Source organism: Nelumbo nucifera, chromosome 3, assembly GCF_055504915.1.
Source record: "Nelumbo nucifera cultivar China Antique chromosome 3, China Antique-T2T, whole genome shotgun sequence".
NCBI lineage: Eukaryota > Viridiplantae > Streptophyta > Magnoliopsida > Proteales > Nelumbonaceae > Nelumbo > Nelumbo nucifera.
The window spans coordinates 46,032,012-46,054,634 of NC_142651.1; the positions used below are offsets into that span (position 1 = coordinate 46,032,012).

Here is a 22,623-nt window from a genome sequence, read left to right on the forward strand (position 1 = left end):
TAAAAGCTAAGAAACATGGATAAAGGGGGTCAAAATATAAGTAGAATTTTATGGATTTTGTTGAAATTTTGAAGGCACTTGAGTCCGGTATCTCCTTCCCACACAAACTCTGCTCACGTCTACCCACATAACATACAGCTGCACATGAAAAACATCTCATCCTCCTACATAGTGGAATACTTATTATTGTAGATCGCAGTTCAGTCATGGTGTGAGAGGTTGAAGACAACCTTTAATTTGTTCAATTTTATTTTTTATAATATTAATATTGTTAACATTTTATAAATATTATTTTATATTAATATTAATATTAAAATTATTTTACAATGTTAATATTTGATGGCAAATATTAATATTTTGAAGATAAATTAAAAATAATAAATATTATTTTATAATTCTTTTAATTAATATTATTTGATAAGTTTAATCTTTCTATTAATACTGTAAGTCTTATTTATTATTTTTAATTTTCTAATTTTATTATTTCTTAATATTTAATATTTTTATAATTTTATAACATTTTCATAATTTTATCATTGTTATTTAATAATTTAAGTGACAATTTGAGGGCTAAATTTGTTAAATACACATTTTTCAATTGTTAGATCATTCAAATTTCCAAATAACTCCGTCAGGTTTAGATATATACAAAAGTAGAAAAGCAAATTTTCTTTGAAATGCTTTCAAATCTTTTTTGGAGATATTTTTGCTTTTTAGACTAAATTTACTAACGCCACCTAAAAGAGTGTATATAGTTTGCAACCTGTTTTCTTAATCAACCATCCATTATGAATGTTTCCATTACCATTTGGAAATGGTTATATGACCATATAAGCCATAAGGTTTGAGCAGAAAATGTTTAGTTGAATCAGGTTTTTAGAGGAAATCAACCCTAACCTAACCTGAGTTGTTGGACCTCTGAACCCTAACTCTAACCTAATCCAATCCCATCAAATTGGGTTTGAATCGGCCTTATTCCTTTAATTCTTTTTGTTAAAATATTCCCATCTCTTGGACTTAAGATTTGCAATTCAAGGTAAAATAAATTTAGAGGGATGGATTTAATATTGAAAGAAACATATAAAAATCAATGCATAGAACCATGTGCTAGCATGTAATTACAGAAACTCTTGGGTCAAAGTATATTTTTATTGATAAAAGGGTTTTATTATAAAACTGAGAATAGTTCCCATGGTTTCAAAAAAAATCTTGACCAAAATGTACCTCTTTCTTTCAAATTGGACCCTCGCTACCTTAAGGGTAGAAATTGTAATTTTTTTGGTAAGAAAATAGAAACTGTAATTTGAATACAACTTGATGAGGGGTGATTTGGCCTGACCTATTCATGCACGGACATGTGGAAGCAACCTGTTGATACATCGACTTGGTATTCTCTACCACCTTACAGAGCCAGGTCACCTCAGCTAGGACCAAGGTCCAAGCAGCTCATGGTGGCCCGACCTGCCGAGGTGACACGTAGCCAACTTCTAGAAGCTAGCCAGCTATCTCCGACCTCTCTAGGATTTTGATGCACGTCTACAAGCCTTATCCTTATCCCGCTTGTATCGAACGGACTCGATAAGCCTTATCGGTTAGTATGAAGTCCACTTCTTGGTGCGGAATGGACTCCTAACAGTGTGGGCCAAAGATCTCGGGGGTATTTCGTGAGACCTACGACAACTCGTCTATATAAGGGCACCAACCCCAATGTCACAAGGTATGTGCGATTTATTGCCCACTAGCCTACTAGCATACAAGCTTTTAGCTCACACTACCAAATACTAACTTAAGCATTGGAGTGCCCACATTGGGTAAGCCACTCCCCGGGCTCTCTAAGTATTGTCTTCTTGCAATTCAACCGGCCAGTTAAGCAACCGACACCCGAGCTGCCCTCCAGCTAGGAGCATCCAAATCGCGCACCATCACAACTATTATTAATTCATTTTATTCTCTCTCATTAAGTTATGTATTTAAGTTAATTACTTTTGTTTCTCATCATTAAATTTCACTAATTAAATCCATGAACAATAATTTAAATAGTATAATATTTTTTAAACAAACCTACAAATAAACAATTAATTTTCAAGTGGTGGGTAAGTAGTTTAACCATTTAAATGAAATAGGTCAACTCATTATGGCATAATCAAATACTATTTTTTAAGTATATAAAAATACAAAAGATAAAAAATTTGTAGAAAAAATTTGACAAATCTCATAAGAAATTTTTTTATTAATGATGGTAGAATACAAAATCTAAAATTAACATAGAAATAAAACCATTTTCATATTGGTGTGGCTGGTTAGTGGTTCAACCATTTGAGTCAAATGGATTAACCCATGATATCATAGTTAAGTAATAAAATTTAAAAAATAGAAAAATATAAAGGACTGTGCAAATATAGAAAATAGAAAAAATTAGATACATCTTTAATATCGTATATTAGTCATATTAAACAAAATAATTTTGACAAACAATAATTATTCTTATTAATTATGTAAATGAAATACAAAGTTTAAAAAATTGATATAGAAATGAAGCTATTTTCATGTCTAGATGGCAAGTCAATGGTCCAACCTTTTGGACCAAATATGTCAACTCATAATGCCATGATTAAATGATAAATATATATTTGCAAAAATAAAAACAAAAAATACAAAAGGTATATAATTTTTATAAAAAAAAATCTTAGTATATCTCTAATATTATGTCATATTAAACAAAATTAAGTGTGAAAAATAAGGTTTCTTTTATACTAATAATTAGGGGTGTCAATTGAGAGATCGGATCTGCTCCTCACACCTGGCGCCTCACACACACATCTTATCATGCATTTGGAACATCTCCCATATTTTTTAGTTATCATTCACGAGAGATGTTCTCAATGCACAATGGATGTACCTGTGAGGCGCCCATTTGTCAGGAGTAGATCCTGTCACGTCAATTGATTGGGTTGGGGTTGGACACTGTCCAAATCAAAATCAATATAAATGGATTGGATGAACAAATAAGATATATTGAATTGGACCAAACCTAACTTAATGGTCCAAAGTAATTATTGGATTGGATTGAACATGGTCCATTTGTAATGGATTTATAACAAGTCGGGTTGCACTGAACCAATATGTGGTCCATTAACAAAAGATAAGAGTACAAGTGTTAATGGACTAGGTTTGAGTTGGACCCAATCTAAATTAAAACCAATTTGAACAGATTAGATAGTCTAGACATTGAATTGGACCATAGAATGGTTCAAAGTATTCATTTGGTTGGATTGGACCTCCCTTTGGATTGGTCATATTTGACTAGATTGGATTGGACCAATATTTTGTTCATTAAGAGCCCTATACTAACAATAATGAAAATGGAATACAATGAAATTGACCCAAAAGTAGACCAATTTTCCATCTATGCAAGTGGTATGGGGCAATGGTTAAACTCTCTAGGTCAAATGGATCATCCCAAGATGTCTTAATTAAATAATAAAAATAAAAAATAAATTAAATATAGTAAATTATAAAAACATAGAAATTATGGAAACATATCTAATATTATTTATTCATCATATTAAGAATATAATTGTGATAAATACAAATTATTTAATATTATTTTTATTAATAATGGAAATAGAATACAAAAATCAAGGAAAAAGAGAATTTATATATAGCTTGTGACCCCACTACCTAGGTACCATTGAATAGGTACCATTGGTTAACCGGCCTGTCAGTTTCGGTGTTTAATCAGTTTGGTTCTTCAGTTTTTTGGTTTTTTATATTTATAATATATATTATATAAATATATGTATAATATTATATTATAAATAATAAATGATAAATAATATATTATAAATATTAAAAAAATATATAGTATATTTAAAAATAGATTATTATAAATATAATATATGTATATATTTATATATATAATGAATATATATATATTTATATATAATATATAGAAATATACATATAAATATATATACTAGTCGGTTCGGTTAGCCACTGATTTTTTCATGGGTTAACCGAAAACCAAACCGGTCCTTTAGTTTTTCAAAAATACAGAACCAAAACCAAATCGATTGGTTCAGTTAACCGCATTTTTCGGTTTGGTTTTCTGAGTTCAGTTTGATTTTTCGATTTTTCATGGACACCCCTAATGATAATTACCAAACATAGAAGTGTAAGCGTGTCTTGGTGTGCATGCACTATCATGGGCTGGGCCTGATCACATATTACTGCCTTATTGGACCAATAGTGCAAACTAGGTCGGGCTCAAGCAGTTTGAAGTGTTTTGAGCATCCTTATCAAACCTTGAGTGGGCTCAATGGGTCGACCCATGATAATCCTTTTATAGACTTGTTCATGGGCTGGGCTGCCCCGGGCTCGGGCTGCGCTTTTACTCTTCATTAATGGAAATATGTTAGGCCCAAGCCCGAGCTCGACCCTGATAAAAAGCCCGAAGCCCGAGCCCGATTTCGAAGCCCGACCTAATAAAAAAAATTAGAATTTTTCCCTTTTCAATAATCAATATAAATCAAAATTTATTTACATTAAAAAAAGAATATAAATTCAATATAAATTCTGAATTCAATAATCAATATAAATCATAATTTATTTACATTAAAAAAGAATATAAATTCTGAATTCAATAATCAATATAAATCAGAGTTTATTTATATTAAAAAAAGAATATAAATTCTGAATTCAATAATCAATATAAATTAGAGTTTATTTACATTAAAAAAGAATATAAATTCAATATAAATTCTGAATTCAATATTCAATATAAATCAGAATTTATTTACATTAAAAAAAGAATATAAATTCTGAATTCAATAATCAATATAAATCAGAATTTATTTACATTAAAAAAGAATATAAATTTAATATAAATTCTAAATTCAATAATCAATATAAATAAGAATTTATTTACATTAAAAAAAGAATATAAAAAAGGGAAAGAAGATGTGGAGAAGAAAGGTTCGGCTGGAAAAAGAAGGGAAAGAGGCAAAGAGGTGAAAAAAAGATGGGTATTCGATTAGGGTTTTTAGGTTTAATTATAGGTCGGGCCGGGTCGGGCTATTTTGATAAATCCCGAACCCGACTCGAATTTATTGCGGGCGGGCTTTTTGGTCCGAGGTTAAGCCCGCGGGCCCATATACCTGTTCAAACCCGGCCTGGCCCGTTGGGCCACTCGGCCCATGAACAAGTCTATCCTTTTATAGTTCTTTACATGTAGAGGCTGGCACGACCCAGTCCATTCTTTGTCAAGCCCGGATCTTCTCCTCACAGAGTACTGCTCACACTGACCTCATAGCATACTTCAGCCGCACATACGGAACATCTCCCATAATTGTATGTTATTACTCATAGGAGATATTCCAATACATGATCGGATGTGACTGTGCCCAATTCTTCTTTGTCGAGTCGAGCTTAAACATGATTTTAGACCCGTGGTTTGAGACTTGTGCCCAAAACACTAAACCTGATATTTTATGCTCGGTTCAGGTTTTCTCAAAAAAAAAAAAAAAGCTGCCCCAATAATGTTTTATATAATAAAAATATATCAACAATATTTAATATATTTATTTTATTCATTTTCTCTTTTATCACGTCGTAGTTCAGTATTTTTAGGTTTTGAGGTCGTTTATTATGAATAGATTAATTCTATTGTTGAGAGAAGAAAAACAAAAAACTTCTTGCCCAATTTCCAGCTTGGCTTAGAGCTTTATACGAGGACTGGGCTTCGGTTCAACATCTAAGCCCGACGGTTTGGCCGGGCTAGGTCTTCCGCCCGGTACAGCCTAGCCCAAACCTAGCCCCACCCGGCCCGTGAACAGGTCAGGGAATCAGGGCATATGGATAATGCTAGTGCTACGGAAGTGTCTATCACGGGCATCCTAAAACATATAATGACAAAGTGCAATACCATCATTCCTCTTGTATTTGTACTGCTTACAGTTTCTCAGTTTGATATATGAAATCCGTGGTGGCAATGGATCATTACTGTAGTATTATTGCTCTGTACATATTTTAATGTATTCCATATACGGCTACACATCTTGCGAGCGTACGGCGGAAAGAAGCAGTTAAACTAAAACAGACAAACAGAGGAGAGGAGGAGGATTTCACTCTCTCTCTATGAACTGAAATTCTATAGAAGACGTTGGAATCCGTTCTCTAAAGTAAAAATCTTAAATCTTAATTGTTCTATTAATTTCTTTATCCTTTCATCGTTTGTGCCTTCATATTCTTCAATTTGCAGGAATCAAGTGTTGTCCGGTCCACGATTTTGCCCTAATTACTTAGCAGGTTCGGCTTCTTATATGGATTTAATCATCATTTCTTGCTATTTTTAAGGAAAGGCTTCTTTTTCATGTAAATCTCAGTAGTCTCACTGGATTACTTCTCAATTGTGGTTAGATGAGTCCGTTGGGCTTTCATCAGTTGTAAATTTTGATTTGTGAGTGTTCGGATTGATAGATTGAAAGTTGCATTCTGTTTGAATGTTTTAGGATTCTGGCATTGTAGCTTTGTCCCCTTTGACATCAGATGAATTTGATATTATTTACCTTAGCTTAGATCATAGTACAGTTCACTTGATTATTACTTTTTATTAGTAAATTCTGCTTCCTTTTCGGGGTTTTAATTATCAAAAAGTATCTATGCTTTCTATAAATCTAGTAACTAATAACCACCTTATAGTTATAAATTGTTTTAAAACATTCACGTGTTACAGAAATCTGATGTCTTGAGAGGGTTTTAATTGGAGTTGCTCTCGAACCATGGGGAGCAATGAGATGGAATCATCATCAAAGGTGGTAAAGACGCCTACAACACAGGTCTACTTCTTTATAGAAACAGCACTTCTAGATTTGTTCAGATAGGATTTATGGTTCCATTCTCAGGGACATTTTCTCAAACTGTTTGTTGTTTTTTGTGTTGTTCAGGGGCAGCCTTCTGCCACTAGCACTGCCGCAGTTTATCCAGATTGGGCTGGATTTCAGGTACTGCTGGTGAAAACTTATCTTTTAGTCTATATTTCAATCTTATCATATTAACCTTCGGTCTTGGTAACAGGCATATTCACCTATTCCCCCACATGGCTTCTTTCATTCTTCTGTGGCATCAAGTCCCCAGGCTCATCCGTACATGTGGGGAGCTCAGGTATAAATTCTTCATATTAGTTCCATTATTGGGATCAATACGTCTAACCTAGATTCATATATTAATGCATATGATTTGCTTTATTTCATTTAGCAGCTCAGTCTGGGGTTGCTTAGAATTAAAATGAAATGGAGACTACTCAAACCAGCTAAACGCATTCTTCACAAATCAACTGCCTTACGCTGATTCTCACCACCAAGTCTAAATGTCAGAGACATGCTATTTTGACTTTGATCAGTGGAGGAAGAAATTCACTGGAAGAATTTTTCTCCTTTGCCCTTTCTTCCCTTCTTTCTAGTTCCTACATTTAAAACAGTTTGAACCCATCAAAGAGAAATTGAATCCACCCAAGTGGAAGCTCATCTACCTTTTATAGAGTATGAATTGGATTGTCAGAAATAGCTGGTATGATCTGCCTATGAATTACAATTGGAATCTTAGATGTCCCTTCAAATTTAGTAAATGCTTGTGAATTTCTCCACTTGAGATGAAGACAATCTGATCAACAAGAAAGGTTTCAATTATTCAATTGATTTCTTCAATGTTGGAGGAATTTTTTGATTAGTAACTGGTTAAATTTATTGATAGTATGGAAAGCAACGGTTATATTGCAGTATGGTGTATATACTTTCTATCCCATTCTTTACATTAGAGCCAATTCATTGCTTTTCCCCTCCATTGTCTCATGTTTAAGGTATCTAACTATATATAGATCAGAAGGCTTTCCTTACTTTAAAGTGTTTACTCCTTGAGTTAACGAGTCTGCAAGGGTGTTTGTAGACCTGGGGATCCAAGAGAAGTCCACTTTTATGGTACTAGCTAGCTGTCTTGCTTCTCTGATCTGATGTCTTAGTGCCATTGCTCTTCCATTTTCCTTTAAACCATTTAATTAATACCTGTGAGTCTCCTTCCATATTCAGTTTTCAAAGGCCTGCTGTCTATGCAAATCCAAGTCCTTGCATTACAGCTTGTAATTCTGCTCTTATTGAGTTTCCTAGAGCTGTTGGGCTGAAAATGCCATTATGTCATCCCTATAGTCTCTGAAAACATCATTAATTCATGATTCACCTGGATTTCCAATACTTTAACCATCAAAATTCAGTTTGGTCATATTTTGTGGTGGATTGTCTGGGCAATAAGACTTCTATTCCTCCTATATGCCACTACTAGCCACTTTTTGAGGATATCATCTATATTGAAGCATGGAAACTCCATGGTTTTGACCCAATGTATGGCCTTGATTTGTATCAACCCAATTAATGTTTCTTTTGATTGTATTTTACCTGAAAATATTATGAAATTGCATACCTTCCCAATTGCCCAAGGATGGTGGTTCTTGTACATCTCCACAAAATCTTCCTCCTCTTTCTTGGGGATAAAAAGTTAAAACTCTAGCCGAAAGGCCCAAAGCAATGTACTTATATTCTGCGGAGAATCCCACCTAGCACCAAATAGAGCAAAAAGTATTCCCAAATGCTACTAACAAATGAATAAGAAATCCCAACAGGATAAGATCCGGTGGTGGGTGGTGGATTCCCTTTTTTCTTGGCTAATAGTATGCTATTGCTAGGAATTTATAGGGACTGCTTTTGTTGATAATTTAATTGTTTATAACTTGTGAGCAGGTCTTGTTTTGTCACTGGTATATGTTTTGTTACAAGAGCTCTCACTGTAAAGCCTGAGTTTTTGGGTGGTTTTTAATTCCCTTTTTTAATGAAATCATACTTTATCTTTTTTCCAAAAAATGAACAGGAGATTGGTAAGTGGATTATGGTTTCAAAACTTATATTACAAAGAAGGTTCGTGTTGATTGATAGGTCCAATTAGTACTTCTTTGGAGGAGCTCACAAGTTTTAATCTTTACATGAAATACCTCCAATAGAATGCTCTTATTTTAGGGGGTTAGGACTGAGACATATAGGGTTTGAGAAGAAAATATGAGGGCTTTGAAAAAGAAGCACGAGAGAAGTGACCAAGGTGGTCTATTTACTAAAATTTCCAATCTGCCTCATAGTCCAAACAAGCACCCTCTAGAGTTTCAAGAGGTTCTATAACCTCTACATATACTGATCTCTAAGCCCTCTCTTACAAACAAAATTCCAGGTTTCAAGGAGATATCTCATATGAAATCATATGAAAGAAGCATTAATTGAGAACATATGGAGAAGGTTGCCCATTGTGTGAAGAGCCTAAGTATATTTCAGCATTTATCAATCAATGACATTCTTAGAAGATGGTTACTGGTTTCTGCCTCATCATTTAAAAGGAATCCAGCAGTATTGCATGGAATCCTCTCCAATTAATCTCAATTTTGATGGACGTAGGGTGGAAATCCAGGTAGGTCAGGAGCTGGGGGTGTTGTTTGGACCTAGGGTATATAATGGCTATTAATTCAGGGCCTGTAGGACAAGGTTACCAAAGCAGGGTGGACTTTTTAGCTGTGCCACAAGGACTAAGATTGGGAAAACAACTGAATTATAGGAACATTGTGGTAGGACTCAAAGGTAATCATGGGATAGCTTAAACACAGTACACTTGGAAGTTGGAACTTGGCAGCATAGGAACTCAATGAAAGAAGTGGTAAGTTTGACTAAAGAATTGAGAGCATCCTTCCTGTTGATCTATTGATCTGCTAGTAGTCTAGCTGATTTGTTGGCAAAGTAGGGTGCAAATCATGCATAATCATATTGGGGGTCTATAATTCTTTTTTTTTTTTTTTAATTTCTTTTTGAAGGGCTACACAACGGGGGGTAGCCCATCCCCCAACCCGGGTGCAGGCAGGATTCAATCCCAAGTCTCTGCTACGACCAGCAGGAGACCTTACCAACCAGCTGGTTGCTGATTCACAATTCAGGAAATGCAATTGTATTGTAAATATGGGGTAGGGATAGGGGTAGGTAGCTATGGCTAACCTCTTTTAATGATGCACAATCCTTTTGTAACATAATATTCTTTTACATAATTCAATAATATCTGTGTCAACATCCCAATTTTTTTGGATGCTCTTGCTTGAAGTTGTCACTCACCTTACTGGGGGCAGGGGGTTGAGTCCTGAACCGGTCTGCTTTCAATAGAGACTCAGGAATTCTAGGCCGAAGATAAGGGTTTTAGGCATTTCTTCCCTAAACACGATGGGTCCCCTGTCCATAACCATCCTTGCACAAAGTAAAACATAGAACCAAGAAAAAAGAAAAGAAAACAACTAACAAGAACCGTAAATGAGAAACCAAAACTTGTTCATGCCACTGGGGGAGCATGAGCTGCTTCTAATTTGTTCCACTATCAGTTTAGAGTCTAGTAGGGTGGCAATTCTTGGGTCCCCCATTTTTCACCTCCTCTCATCCTCTGAACCTAAATCTTATAGAGAGAACAGGGGGTGTAGGACTAGAAGTTAAGCCTTGCAACCTACTCCCCAAGCAATCCTCACATTTGGGAATTAAAACATAGTAAGGACACTACAAGAAAAGAAGGAAAAAAAAGGAGCTGGAACACTCCTAATGTTACCTTGTGGAGGCGTATTTTGATGGAGAAAATGCCCCTGCAATCCATCTAGTGGTGAGAAATTGTTTCAAGTTATAAGGGTGATCCAAGGTGTATCCTATGTATGGGTGAATAGGCTTGAGTAGGTAGAATAAAGAGGTTTTGGTGAGAGAGAACAAGGAATAAGAGAAAAGAGGGAGCCATAGGAGAAGTCACGGGTGATTCCAAGGTCTAACCATGTTGCTTGAACTCTCCTCTTCTCTCTATTTGTTTCGAACATATTGTTAGAAACATGGGGGCACTAAGGGGGATGGCTTTTCTGGATGATTGAATGGATGACCTCTCCCTCCCATTTATAAGGTTTAGGTGGGAGCAAATGATGGTAATTTGGAAAAAGGTTGGAGGGTGAAAAAGTCCAAGTAGAGGTAAGGGTAGTTTGGGGAGAAGAAGGATTTATGGAGTAATTTTGTTTTTTTTTTTGTTTTATTTTTACTTTAGGGGTGTAAGGCCAAGGTTGGAATGTCTTAGGGGTGTTTTGGTCATATTGTGAGGGTAGGTAGAAAAAGAAGGGGTACTTTAGGGTTTAACATGGGAAAGTGGGGGTATTTAGGGTATTTTGGGTAAAAGAAAAAGAAGTTCTAGTGTATAGGAAGTTTAATGTAGTCTCAGCTAGTTGATCAACCAAATTATAGGAAATGGTATCTTTTTAAATGTAGGGGCAAATGGAGGTATTTTTGGGTGAAATTTTGTGGGCGCACATTTTTGAGGATATTGGATTTAATGGTGGCATTGGATTGATTTTAAAATGCTGAGAGGATGGGGATTTAATGCTTTATTAGTTTTTGGCTAATGAGAGGGGGTGAAATGGGATCTTGGCTTGATTGAGGGTTAAATGTGGGATTTTAAGGATGAAATTTGGTGGGTGGGGATTTTTTGGGGTCTGTAATCTAATGTCAAGGGTCAATTGATCATGAGTGGTGTTTGATGGCAATTTGAAATTGGAAGGTTCCAATCAATGGAAAGGGATGAGATGCAATCTTTGTCTAAAAATGGGGAAGCCCGGTTGTTTTGGGATGAAATTTGATGTGCAGGGGGTTCAAAGTGTTTGGAGTTAAAAAATAGGGTTGATGGATCCAAGAAGGGTCAGGTCTCTCAATGGGTGTTTAAGCAACTTTTAAGGGATGTTTAAGCAGTGTTGGGGTAGATAGGTAGGAAAGGTTTTGAGGTTGGGGATGAGTTTGGATAAGAAATCCAGACGGTTAGAACATAGTTTTGAAGGCGCCAAGGTGAGGCTAGGTGGCAGGGAGGCACCTAGTCACCTAGGCAATGGATTTTTTTATGTAAAAAGTATAGATCCTAGGGCAGTTCCCTAGGTACCATAACCATATTTCCTTAATAATCATTTATAATTTTCATAAGAAAAGTATAAAGTTCATGTTAAAGTATAGAAAATCAACATATTTATGAGAAGAAAAAGAAGGAAAAGAAAATTCAAAAAATATAGGGGCTGAACTCTTATTTTTGTTAAAGGAAAAGAAGAAAAGAAAAAGTAGTAGTAGTAGTGTTGATGAAGAAGAAGAAAAAGAAAATGTGTTAATTAGACAAAATTTTAAGTTCTTCCTTACTTATTGGTAAAGGTTTTGAAGTCTTTGAGGGTTCAATACAGCATCTAGCAATGTTTGTGTTGATTAAACCCTAACAAATAAGAAAATAATAAAAAGAAATTAGTATATAAACACACAAAATGAATATTTTAGTTTAATAATGTTTATTTTATAATTATAATCTCAAAAAATATAGAATAAAAAAGTATTTTATAATAGAAAGTACAAACTGCTTGGCGATTAGGCGAGGTGAGCCTCAAAGGGCGCCTCGTTGCCTAGGCGTCGCTTGACAACTATGGGTTAGGATTGATTCTGGGGCGATGAAGTGTAGAGTTAAGTCAAATAAGGAAGTAATTTTGAACCACAGTTGTTAGCCATTAAGAGAGCTTAGATTGGAATTTGGGTTTGTTTGAAAGCGAATCTTGAGGTGAAACTTGGTGAGTGTTAGCAAATGGGAGGGGCTGAAATGGAATCTTAGTTTGATCAAAGGGTAAACAGAGGTATATTTGGATGAAATTTGTTGTGTAAGGGTCTTAGGGTATTTGGAGCTTAATGGCAAGTTTAGAGGTTCAGTTTCCAAGGAGATGGTTGCAGGGGGTCTTCAAGTAACTTTCAAGGTTTCAGGAGGTGTTTGAGGCTTTGGGATAAGATTTGGCTCTAAGGGTGGCCAAAGTTGGTGCTGACAATCTGCAAGTTACCAATCAAAGCCCTAGGCTAAAGGAAATTCCAAAGAAGGCACAAAGGATGATATTGAAAGTTTTTGTAGGAGGAAAGTGAATACAACATTAGAAATCTCTTAATCAATAAAGGTTTTCCCCACCACAATCTTTTGTATAATTTAATCAAGTTTCCTCCATAGCTAATGAATTTGTGAAAAGTGTCAAGAATAGAATGAATAACCTTCCATGAAGAGGCCAAGGTTTCCCTTGATGCTAGTTTTGCATCCCATCCATTTGGTTGTATCGTATGGATACTGTTAGAAGTAGTTTTTTCTGTTTAATGTTTTGGTCAGCAGATGTTTGTAGTCTTTCTTTTATTTCTCATATTATTTAAGTAGGGTCATAAATGTAATTTTACACATTATTATAATTCTAATAAAAGAGGGCAGCAGTTGAGATCAAAAGTTAGTTTGATCTCTCTGCTCTTCATCCCTAGTTTTTTTCTACTATCTCTTCTCTTCTTCCTCTCTCCTATTCTAGATAATTTCTGGACTGTTTTACTTTATTTTCTTCATTATTTAAGACTCTTTTTAGGTCCGATCACAAATACTTTTTATTGCGAGTGCCACAATTTATTTGAATCAATAGGGAATCACCTCAACAGGAAGATGCATTAGCCAAGTAAGGGGTAAACAGGGAAAGCTTAGTGTGGGGAACAACAGGCATGGGATTTTCATTGTAGTACTCTTTTAGCTATAACTGTAAATGGAATGCTCCTAATTGTATCTTCTACTCTCCCTACTGTTCAGTTTTTTTGCAGAGTAGGTTGTTGGAATGAAACCATTTGCTGCTGCTTATCAAAAAAAAAAAAAAAATCATTGATTATGAATTCACCAGTGACAAGAAGAAAATTGGGGGAATGGGTTTCCTTTTTAGGAACTTCAGACCTTTGGTTGTAGTTATAATAACAAAATGTGAAAGAGTGATGATTGTTTAACTACTTTAACCTTTTGTGGTATCTTCTCTTAACTGTTCTAGTTTGTTTACCTGGCAGCACCTTATGCCTCCATATGGGACCGCACCACCTCCTTATGTTGCAATGTATCCCCATGGCGGGTTATATGCTCATGCATCTATTCCTCTGGTATTTTCTTGCAGTCCAGCAGTTCAAGTTATCTCTTCTTAAATTTTTGTTACTTCACCTGCTCCAATGGTTTTGGTTGTTACTAACTCTCAATCTTTCATGGAAATCTTGAACAGGGCTCTCATCCATTTGGTCCTTTTGCTATGCCTACCCCAAATGGTAACATTGATGCTACTGTGAGTAATCTGAACCATTCTTTTATTTGGTGTTCTTCAATCAGTAATAGACTTATGTCTACATGGACAGAATGGGAAATAACATATGAATATCTTTTAGGGAACTGTCCATGGTGGAACAGAAGCTGATGGCAACTCTTCAGATGGTAAAGAAAGAAGTCCGCTCAAAAGATCAAAGGAAAGTTTAGGGAGTTTGAATATGCTTACAGGCAAAAACAATGAGATGGGTAAAACACAGGGGGCATCTGCCAATGGAGTCCTTTCCCAAAGGTATGATGTGATGGGTATACTTAGTGGATTATTTTCACAATTATAAGAAAGCTTAAGGATGCCAAGTCTTGCTGAGTCTGACCTATGTAACCGGTTGTGAAATTAAACCTGGCATCTTCAGTGCTGAGAGCGCAGGTGAAGGATCAAGTGAAGGAAGTGACACCAATTCTCAGAATGTATGTATAAATTAAGACAGCTTTTTAATTCTGTACGAGTGTTTTTAACCAATGTTCAGGTTATGACATGCTGGGTTAGGTGAAATAACCTATACTATGAAAGGTTTACCATTGCTAAAATTTACCCATAGGCTATAGCTTCATAAAATTCTGAGTTAATGTTCCAACTATCAATATAAAAGGCTGGAAATATTTGCCTATTTACTAGGAAAATGGGCTACACAGGCCCATCTCCCCAAAACACCAAACCCCCAATCCCTGATGAAGGTGAAATTTAATCTCAAATCCCCACTACAACAAGCAGGAGATCTTACCAGCAAGCCAACTGGCATCTTTGATTTCTTTCATTGATTGAATGTTTTTATTTGTTTTATAATATTAAACCTGTGTATGCTTGTAGATGTGAAAGTTTCCTTTTGTTGATCACTTGATGGCACTAGATATGTTTGTGTATTGTAGGCATATGTTGCTTGAGTGCCAACACTAGCTATACATATGAAAAACTGGCAATATTTACTTGCATGTTCTTTGACTGGTTTCATCATTGAGTTCAATGCTTTTATTTATTTATTTTTTTAACTCCTTGTTCTCAGTTCCCCAAATATAAAAATTTCCTCATTTCCCTAAGCTGTAAAATGAAAACATCCTGGAACAAAAAATGTTTCAAACATCTCCAATATTTTCCTGATATTTCAAAAAGTTTTGATATATCATTGAAGTCTTCAATTTGTTATGTCAAAGGGTTTGACTATGATGCCAGAAAGACATGAATACATGATACCAAGAAAAACTTATAACTGATCAATTGGCATTATTAAAGTGGTAACCAATCAGGTGGATTTTCATCAAAATTCATGGGGTGGGGGGGGGGGTTTGATTGGTCAAATTCTTTCTGGTATCATGTCTTTCTGGCATCATAGATCTTTCCTATGTCAAAACATTCCAAATTTTGTTGAAATATTGGAACACTTTTCACTAGTTTTTTCCAAAAATAAAACAAATCAATAGGAAACAAATGTGAGGCATAGAAAATACTTAAACCTCATTCTTTGGCATATAAGTAAGACTTAAGAGAAAGGTATTTGAGCTTACTGATTCTACACTAGAATCAATCAACAACATTAATTGGGGTTTTAGAATATAATGCTCCTTTAAAAATTTTATTTTAATAAAATTAAAACAAAATTTTAATTACTTATAAAAAAAATTCATAATTCATTTAAATTAGTTAACTTGTAAAATTCCCTCACAATTTAAGGTAGACATTATTTTAATGAACCTTGAAGTGGAGTTAGGTTATAGGATTTATAATTGATTTCTAAGGATGCTTACCTTGCGTGGATGCCATTGGTCCAGTGTTCACGCATTGCTTCATCGCTTTTTTTCCCTCCATTTAAATTTTTCTTTTGTTTGGTAGTTGTTTTAAAAGGCACAAGTAGGCTCATAGCCAAGGCTCGTAGGCTTAAGGCTAACCTGTTTAAACTATAAAAATTATACTACAACCTATGATATAGTAAGTTACATATTTAGTTGATGTGTGCCCATCTGTGGAAAAGGCTCTATAGAGTTGTATAGTTGTACTATAGAAGATGATTGGGTGCACCTGAAGAAAGCGAATTAATATCAGCCAAGGAAAATAAAATCATGGTGCTAGGATTTGATTGGTGGATTTAGAAATGGAGATGTTATTGTACACAGGTTTTTTATTGATGAAAAAATTGTACACAGATTTTAACAATGATTTTAACCATACTTTACCTTTTTTCAAATAAAAAAATGGTGGAGATGTTATTGTATGGAAATGTTTTGAAGCTATTTTTTGTTATGTCTTTAAAGCTAGTTGAGGGTTTTGGTGGTTTGGATGTGGGTTCTGTGGTTTTTGGAAGGTGAAGGTGTTTTTTGCTTGTTATGGTGCTAGGAAGAGAGCAGTAATAAAAGAGGCCATCAAGAAAATAGACCCGGATGTAGTACTCTTGCAGGAGACCAAAAGAGCAGATTTTGACATTAAGTGGGTAAGAAGTGTATGGAGAGGAAGGGGGATTAATTGGGCGGTTCTGCCCTCATGGGGGTCTGCAGGGGGTGTTGTGACAATGTGGAAGAAAGAAGTACTGGAGGGTAAGGAAGAACTAATAGGTCAATTTTCAGTTTCCCTGAAGTTTAGACAGGTGGTGGATGGGTTTGAATGGGTGTTAACTAATGTCTATGGACCGAATGACTATAGAGAGAGGAGGCAGTTATGGGAAGAATTGGCTGATATAAGTGGTTTGTGGGAAGGACCTTGGTGTTTAGGAGGTGACTTCAATGTAATCAGATTCATGGAAGAAACAAATAGTCCTAGGCAGAGGTCAACCATGAGCATGAGAAAAGTTAATCAATTTGTGGATGCCTATGAACTTAAGGACATCCCATTGTCACATAGCTATTTTACCAGGTCCAATCTCCATTTGAACCCGATTTGTTCCAAGTTGGACAGGTTCTTGTTTTCAATTAGTGGAGTGATGTTTTTTTTTTTTTTTTTTCTAGAAAAATGGTACCAAACAAGAGGGCATTGTTTGAAGCACTGCTTTCTCTGATGTGGTGCCATTTTCTCAGAAAACGGCATCGATGCCAAACACCCACCATATCATTCCTATATGTGGGGCAATATCATCACCAATTATGTCATTGTCATCATCATCCAAGCCTTATCCCAACTTTATGGGGTTGGCTACATGAATCCTGTTTTTCCATTCCAATTATATATCTTCTCTAAATACTGGTTGGTTTACTTACCATGCATAACAACCCAAGTTACCAACTAAATTGGGCTTGCCAAGGAATACCTAAGCCATGGTAGCTGCTGAATTGAAATTTTGATCGGGTAAATCTGGACTTGCTGCAAGTCAAAATGGTGGGAATCCTAGTTGTCCAACCAAGATAAAAATAAATGGAACTTCAACAGCTACATACTTATAGCCATCAACAATCCCACCAATAACCAACTACCTGAATAGTCTAGATCCATTCATTGCTGCATTTTGAGTACCCTATCATGCTTTTTATAATATTCATTTCTGTGATTCTTTCCATTTTCCTTTCATGTCATATCTGTAACATTATTGATTTTGTTCAGGATTCACAACAGAAGGCTAGTGGGCAGGATTCTGTGGAAGGTAGAGATGAAGTTCTTTTCCATTGTGAGCAATATTTTAACAGCGATTCTTATTATTAAAGGGGAATATATTATAATGAATGAGTTACAGGTGAAGCCTCTCAGAATGGCAATGCAGTAAATACTCCTGTCAATGGCGTACCTCGTCCACTGCCAAATGCAATGTTAAACCAAGCAGTGGTTATCATGCCAATGCCAACAGCAGGGGCTCCTGGAGGTGTTGCTGGTCCAACTACAAACTTAAATATTGGGATGGATTACTGGGCTGCTCCATCTTCTATCCCTGCACTATGTGGGAAGGTCCCTTCTGCACCAGTTGCAGGAGGAATAGTTCCGACCGGTGTTGTTGGGTCTCGTGAGGGTGTTCAATCAGAGCTTTGGATTCAGGTTTTCCTTAAACAATGGATTTTCTAAATTCAGTATTTGAATGGTCTCTGTTAATATTTTGCATGTCTGCAATCTCCTAGTACAAAATGTATGATTTGAGCTTGAGTTGATTTTTTTTTTTTTAAATTTGGTTCACATGTTTCACTTTTTTCTCCATCCAACCCCAATCTCAGTTAGGTCAGGAGCCCTGGCATCTTGATTGTATCTTCCACCCCTCACCTGCTCACTTGAAACCAGCGTTTAGAAAACTGCATTGGACTGGCCGGTTGGACCCGTTGAACTGTTACCTGGGCCCCTGGCTGGTTTGGTCATACCCCCAAAACCGGATTGGGTAAAAAAAAGGCCAAAACCACCAACCTGGCTGGTCGAACCGGAAAACTGGTGAACTGGTCCTGGTTTTAGAAAACCACCCGTCTTTTTGAAATTTTTTTAGCACATAAATGCAAACTTCTAGAGGTCATAACTTTGCGTTCAGATGTCCGGTTGGGGTGATCTTGTTTTTTTTTTTTTTTTTTTTTTTATTTTTATTTTGGGTTACATTTGAGATGTAGGTGTTCCTAGGGATCCATAGGTGCCTTGTCCCACTATTTTTTCTAAAAAATGCTTTTTTGTCCTCGAATCTTAGTTTTTGATATAAAAAGTTAAATCTAAAATAAAAATATATTTTATGGAAGAATAAAATATGGGGACAAGGCCATAACCGTGCCTTGTCCCACGGTTCGACCACCAACTTGACCCTGGTTGAACCTCTAACCCGTGAACCTCTCCCTTTTCCGGGTCGATGCCCGGTCTGGTTATCTGAAGTCTGAACATTGCTTGAAACCTGGCCCTTCTGATAACCCTGTGATAATTGCTCCTTTACACATGCCAAGTGGTTACACAATTAGCACCTCAGGTCACAATGGACTAGCAGAAATGATCTCATCCTTCCAAGTTAGAGAGGGGGGGCCTCCTTCTGAGCTTCCTTCAAAGGAGTTCCATTTCCATTTTGGCTGATGGGCTGTTTATCTGAATCATATTCACAGTCCAAAATCTAGAGAAGTGCTTACATTTCTTTGTCCTTCCCCTTTAATCTCTATTTCCGCCTTCACCCCCTGCATATTGGTTGAAACCATTGCATCCTTTATTTTATGAACTTGGAAAAAGGGCTATATATCTATCTATCTATCTTGTAGTCCATAGTGTGGAAATGGGTAGTGAGCCTCTTATCCTATCCCAAACTTTTTTTTTGATAAATTATAGTTTATAGTAATTTTCCAATCATAATGATAAAAATCAAGCAAAAAGATTCTATAAATGGCATTAATCTGCCACTAATTTGTTGAGCAGACTATCTTAAAGGTGGGCCCTAGCTTGAGCAACAGTTAAAGGAAACCACAGAAAATTGCTACCCCCATTATCTATTTGAAACATACAAAGCTCTTCAGCATGAGATTTGAAACATACAAGGACCAAGTAAACTGTATTTGAAGCACTGAATTGTAACTCTGGCCACAGTTTACTTGGTCCTTGTATTGCATGACCAATTGAGATGTGTGTTGGCCCAGAGAAATCATACTCTTTAGTATGATGCTTTTGAATTTAGTTTTAAAATTTTGAAGTATTTGAAATGGAGGCAAGAGACCGATTGAAAAGTGCAATCCATTCCTTTATTTCTGTATTCAGAATCATCTTTCTAAAGGTTGAGCACCAAACAATCTGCCAAGGTTTTTAAAACCGACCTGGGGAACGAACTGGTCAGGGGTCTGGTTCCTGGGTAGAACGCGTCCTGACAAAAAAAATAAAAATAATAAAAAACGGTCAGAACTGTTGAACGATTCGAATGGTTCAACCGCCTGACCAAATCAACGTTTTTGGCCAAAATCCGGTTTTGGCAAAAAACAGAACCAGTCACCTGACCGGTCCCAGTTTTTCCGGTCCGACTGTCCAGTCCGGTCTGGTTTTGAAAACCATGCAATCTGCTAACTCTTTTCTAAAAGATTGATTAACCAAGGTCTCTTTAGACCTCTTTACCGAAAAAAAAAACAAAAAAAGAAAGGTATCTTTAGTTTAGACCTCAGCCTGTAGAAAGAATCTAGGGCATATCTTGCATCACTCCAAATATCTCTTAACATTGTTCCCCTCTTTCTCTACTAAAGGTTTAATCTTCTTTTCCCTATATTTCAGATATTTAACCCTTCTATTTTCCCTTTCTTTCCCATAGCAGATCAATTCCTTCTTATCTAGTTGTACTAGTTTGACTTTTCTCCTTCTTGTTCTACATTCAGACCTATTCCTTCTTATCTAGTTCTACTAGTTTGATTTTTCTCCTTGTTCTACATCTATAATGATTTGAGGGTCAGGCTCAGCTGAACTTGGTATCATGACCATCTTGAGCCTAAGGATGGTTCTCGGCAGATCACCCATTTAACCCGCTTCATTGTCATCCCTGCATTGATACATGATCATATGTTGTAATTTGATGTGGTTATTCTTCTTATCTGGTTTAAGTGCATGTTTAGATGCATAGCATTGTTTTGATCTTTCTGTGTGCATCAGTACTATCATTATTGGCTGATGCAACTTGTTTGCTGGATGCAGGATGAGAGAGAACTGAAAAGGCAGAGAAGAAAGCAGTCTAATAGGGAATCAGCCCGTCGTTCCAGGTTGCGTAAGCAGGTGTGAACTTTCCTCCTAATCTTTTGTTCCTGATTTCCCATCAGTGAACTTTGTGGTGCCTTCGTATGTGATTATTTTGACTACCATGTCTAATTGTGAGTTTTAGGCGGAATGCGAAGAGCTAGCCCAACGAGTTGAAGTTCTAACTGAAGAGAATGCCACCCTTAGATCAGAAGTGACTCGTATCAGGAGCGAGTATGAAGAGCTTCTTTCTCGGAATGCTTCTATGAAGGTGATGCATGATCTTGAAATTTAATTTTCTTTAATTCACATTTTATTTATTTATTTATGCTTCCCTATTTTAAGGAAGATTCAGTATATAGAGAAAGAACATAATCACCATAAAGAAGAATAAGTGGCACACATGCAGGCAATCCCCCACCCGAACACACAAAAAGGACAAAAAAGTGAAATCTTATAAGCGATGACCATTGTCTCCTTATCTTTAACATTCCTTTGAACTCTCAAAATCTGGGGCATTTCCAGTCCATGGAAAAGTACAGTACATCTGAGGGTTCCAATTGCCTGTATGTCTACCACATCTTGATATTCAATCTTTAAACAACTAATGCAACTGATTCTCAGACAGCAGATATTAGTCATGAAATATGTTTTTTTTTTTGATGAATAGTCAGTCATGAAATATGTTTTTTTTTGATGAATAGTCAGTCATGAAATATGTTGTCTGATAATATTCATAAAACTGGGACTTTACAGGAGAGGTTTGGGGAAATCCCCAGAAGACATGAAGATTCAAGAACTGGCAGGACTGACAAACATTCAAGCGTTGAACATCAACAAGAAGTTCAAACAGAACTTGTTCAGAGTGGTCACTAAGACCAACAGCTCTGCTTTAGATCCATTTATGGGAGCATAACCTAACCCATTAGCAGCAAAGATTCCTTGTCTACATAGTGTGTTTATTAAAATTAATCAGAGTTGACCTTTCCAGTCTCAGAAAGTTGTTTATACCATGATCTTATCATTCCATATTTTTGCTTTTGATAAATTTTTAATAGTTGAAGCCCTAGAAGGACATCTAGAGAGCTGTAACCCTGTTTTGGACTTCTATAGGGAGGGTTCTTGGGATACTATCTTATTTTCATATTTTTCCCTTTCACTTATATTACGTGGTGCACTGTATAACTGAGGATAGAGAATAATAAACTGTTAGGTACACTGTACTGTTTATGAAGTCTTTTACATATTCGAAATTTTAAATGTCTCTTAACTGTACCATTTATATATTTTATCATTGGAACAACCTGATAAGTTTATAAAAGAAGCATTTTTTTTGTTTGCAGTTTATGCAAGAACTTTTTAGGTGCTTCAGTGGATTTGTATGTGTTGTAGCTTGATATAGTTTTTAGGTCTTACGAATTTGCATTGGAAAATTTCAGAACTTAAATTATAGATTTGATGCTTTGTTTTAGGGGCTGTTCTATAATGGCTGAAGTGGCTGATATAAATGACTTATTGCTTTGTTTTAGTGTATAAAATAATTAAATAATAAAATATTCTTAAGGTACCATAATCAGCGATGCTCAGCTTCAGCCATTAAGGAGCTCACAACCTGCTTCATAACCTATTCACTAAAAGATAAAGCAAGGAGTCATTCAGTTCAGCCATCACAAATGTTAACTTTGTTTTTTTTGGTCAAACAATGGGTTATCAAATGTCCCCCAAGTGTAGTAATGTGCGCTTTTGTTTTTGCTAGATAAGTGTAGTAATGTTCTTTAAGCCTCAAACTAGGAAGA

At 35.8% G+C, this 22,623-nt stretch overlaps 1 protein-coding gene across 2 annotated transcripts; it reads left to right on the top strand.

Annotated features, from left to right (window-relative positions):
• The first annotated feature begins 5,999 nt into the window (after window positions 1-5,999).
• On the top strand, window positions 6,000-22,080 carry LOC104611447 (bZIP transcription factor 1-B-like). 2 transcript variants are annotated; one of them, XM_010278499.3, is made up of 14 exons: window positions 6,000-6,179; window positions 6,260-6,306; window positions 6,734-6,836; window positions 6,945-7,001; window positions 7,075-7,161; window positions 13,959-14,048; window positions 14,165-14,224; window positions 14,325-14,494; window positions 14,616-14,670; window positions 17,783-17,822; window positions 17,913-18,208; window positions 20,789-20,866; window positions 20,973-21,098; window positions 21,584-22,080. In XM_010278499.3, exons 3-14 carry the CDS (start codon window positions 6,780-6,782, stop codon window positions 21,701-21,703), a joined length of 1,236 nt encoding a protein of 411 aa, XP_010276801.1. In that variant the 5' UTR covers window positions 6,000-6,179; window positions 6,260-6,306; window positions 6,734-6,779; the 3' UTR covers window positions 21,704-22,080. The 2 variants fall into 2 exon arrangements, with proteins under 2 accessions (XP_010276801.1, XP_088757155.1); XM_088901029.1 differs by having other exon boundaries at window positions 6,003-6,179; window positions 6,945-7,010.
• The last annotated feature ends 543 nt before the right edge of the window (window positions 22,081-22,623 follow it).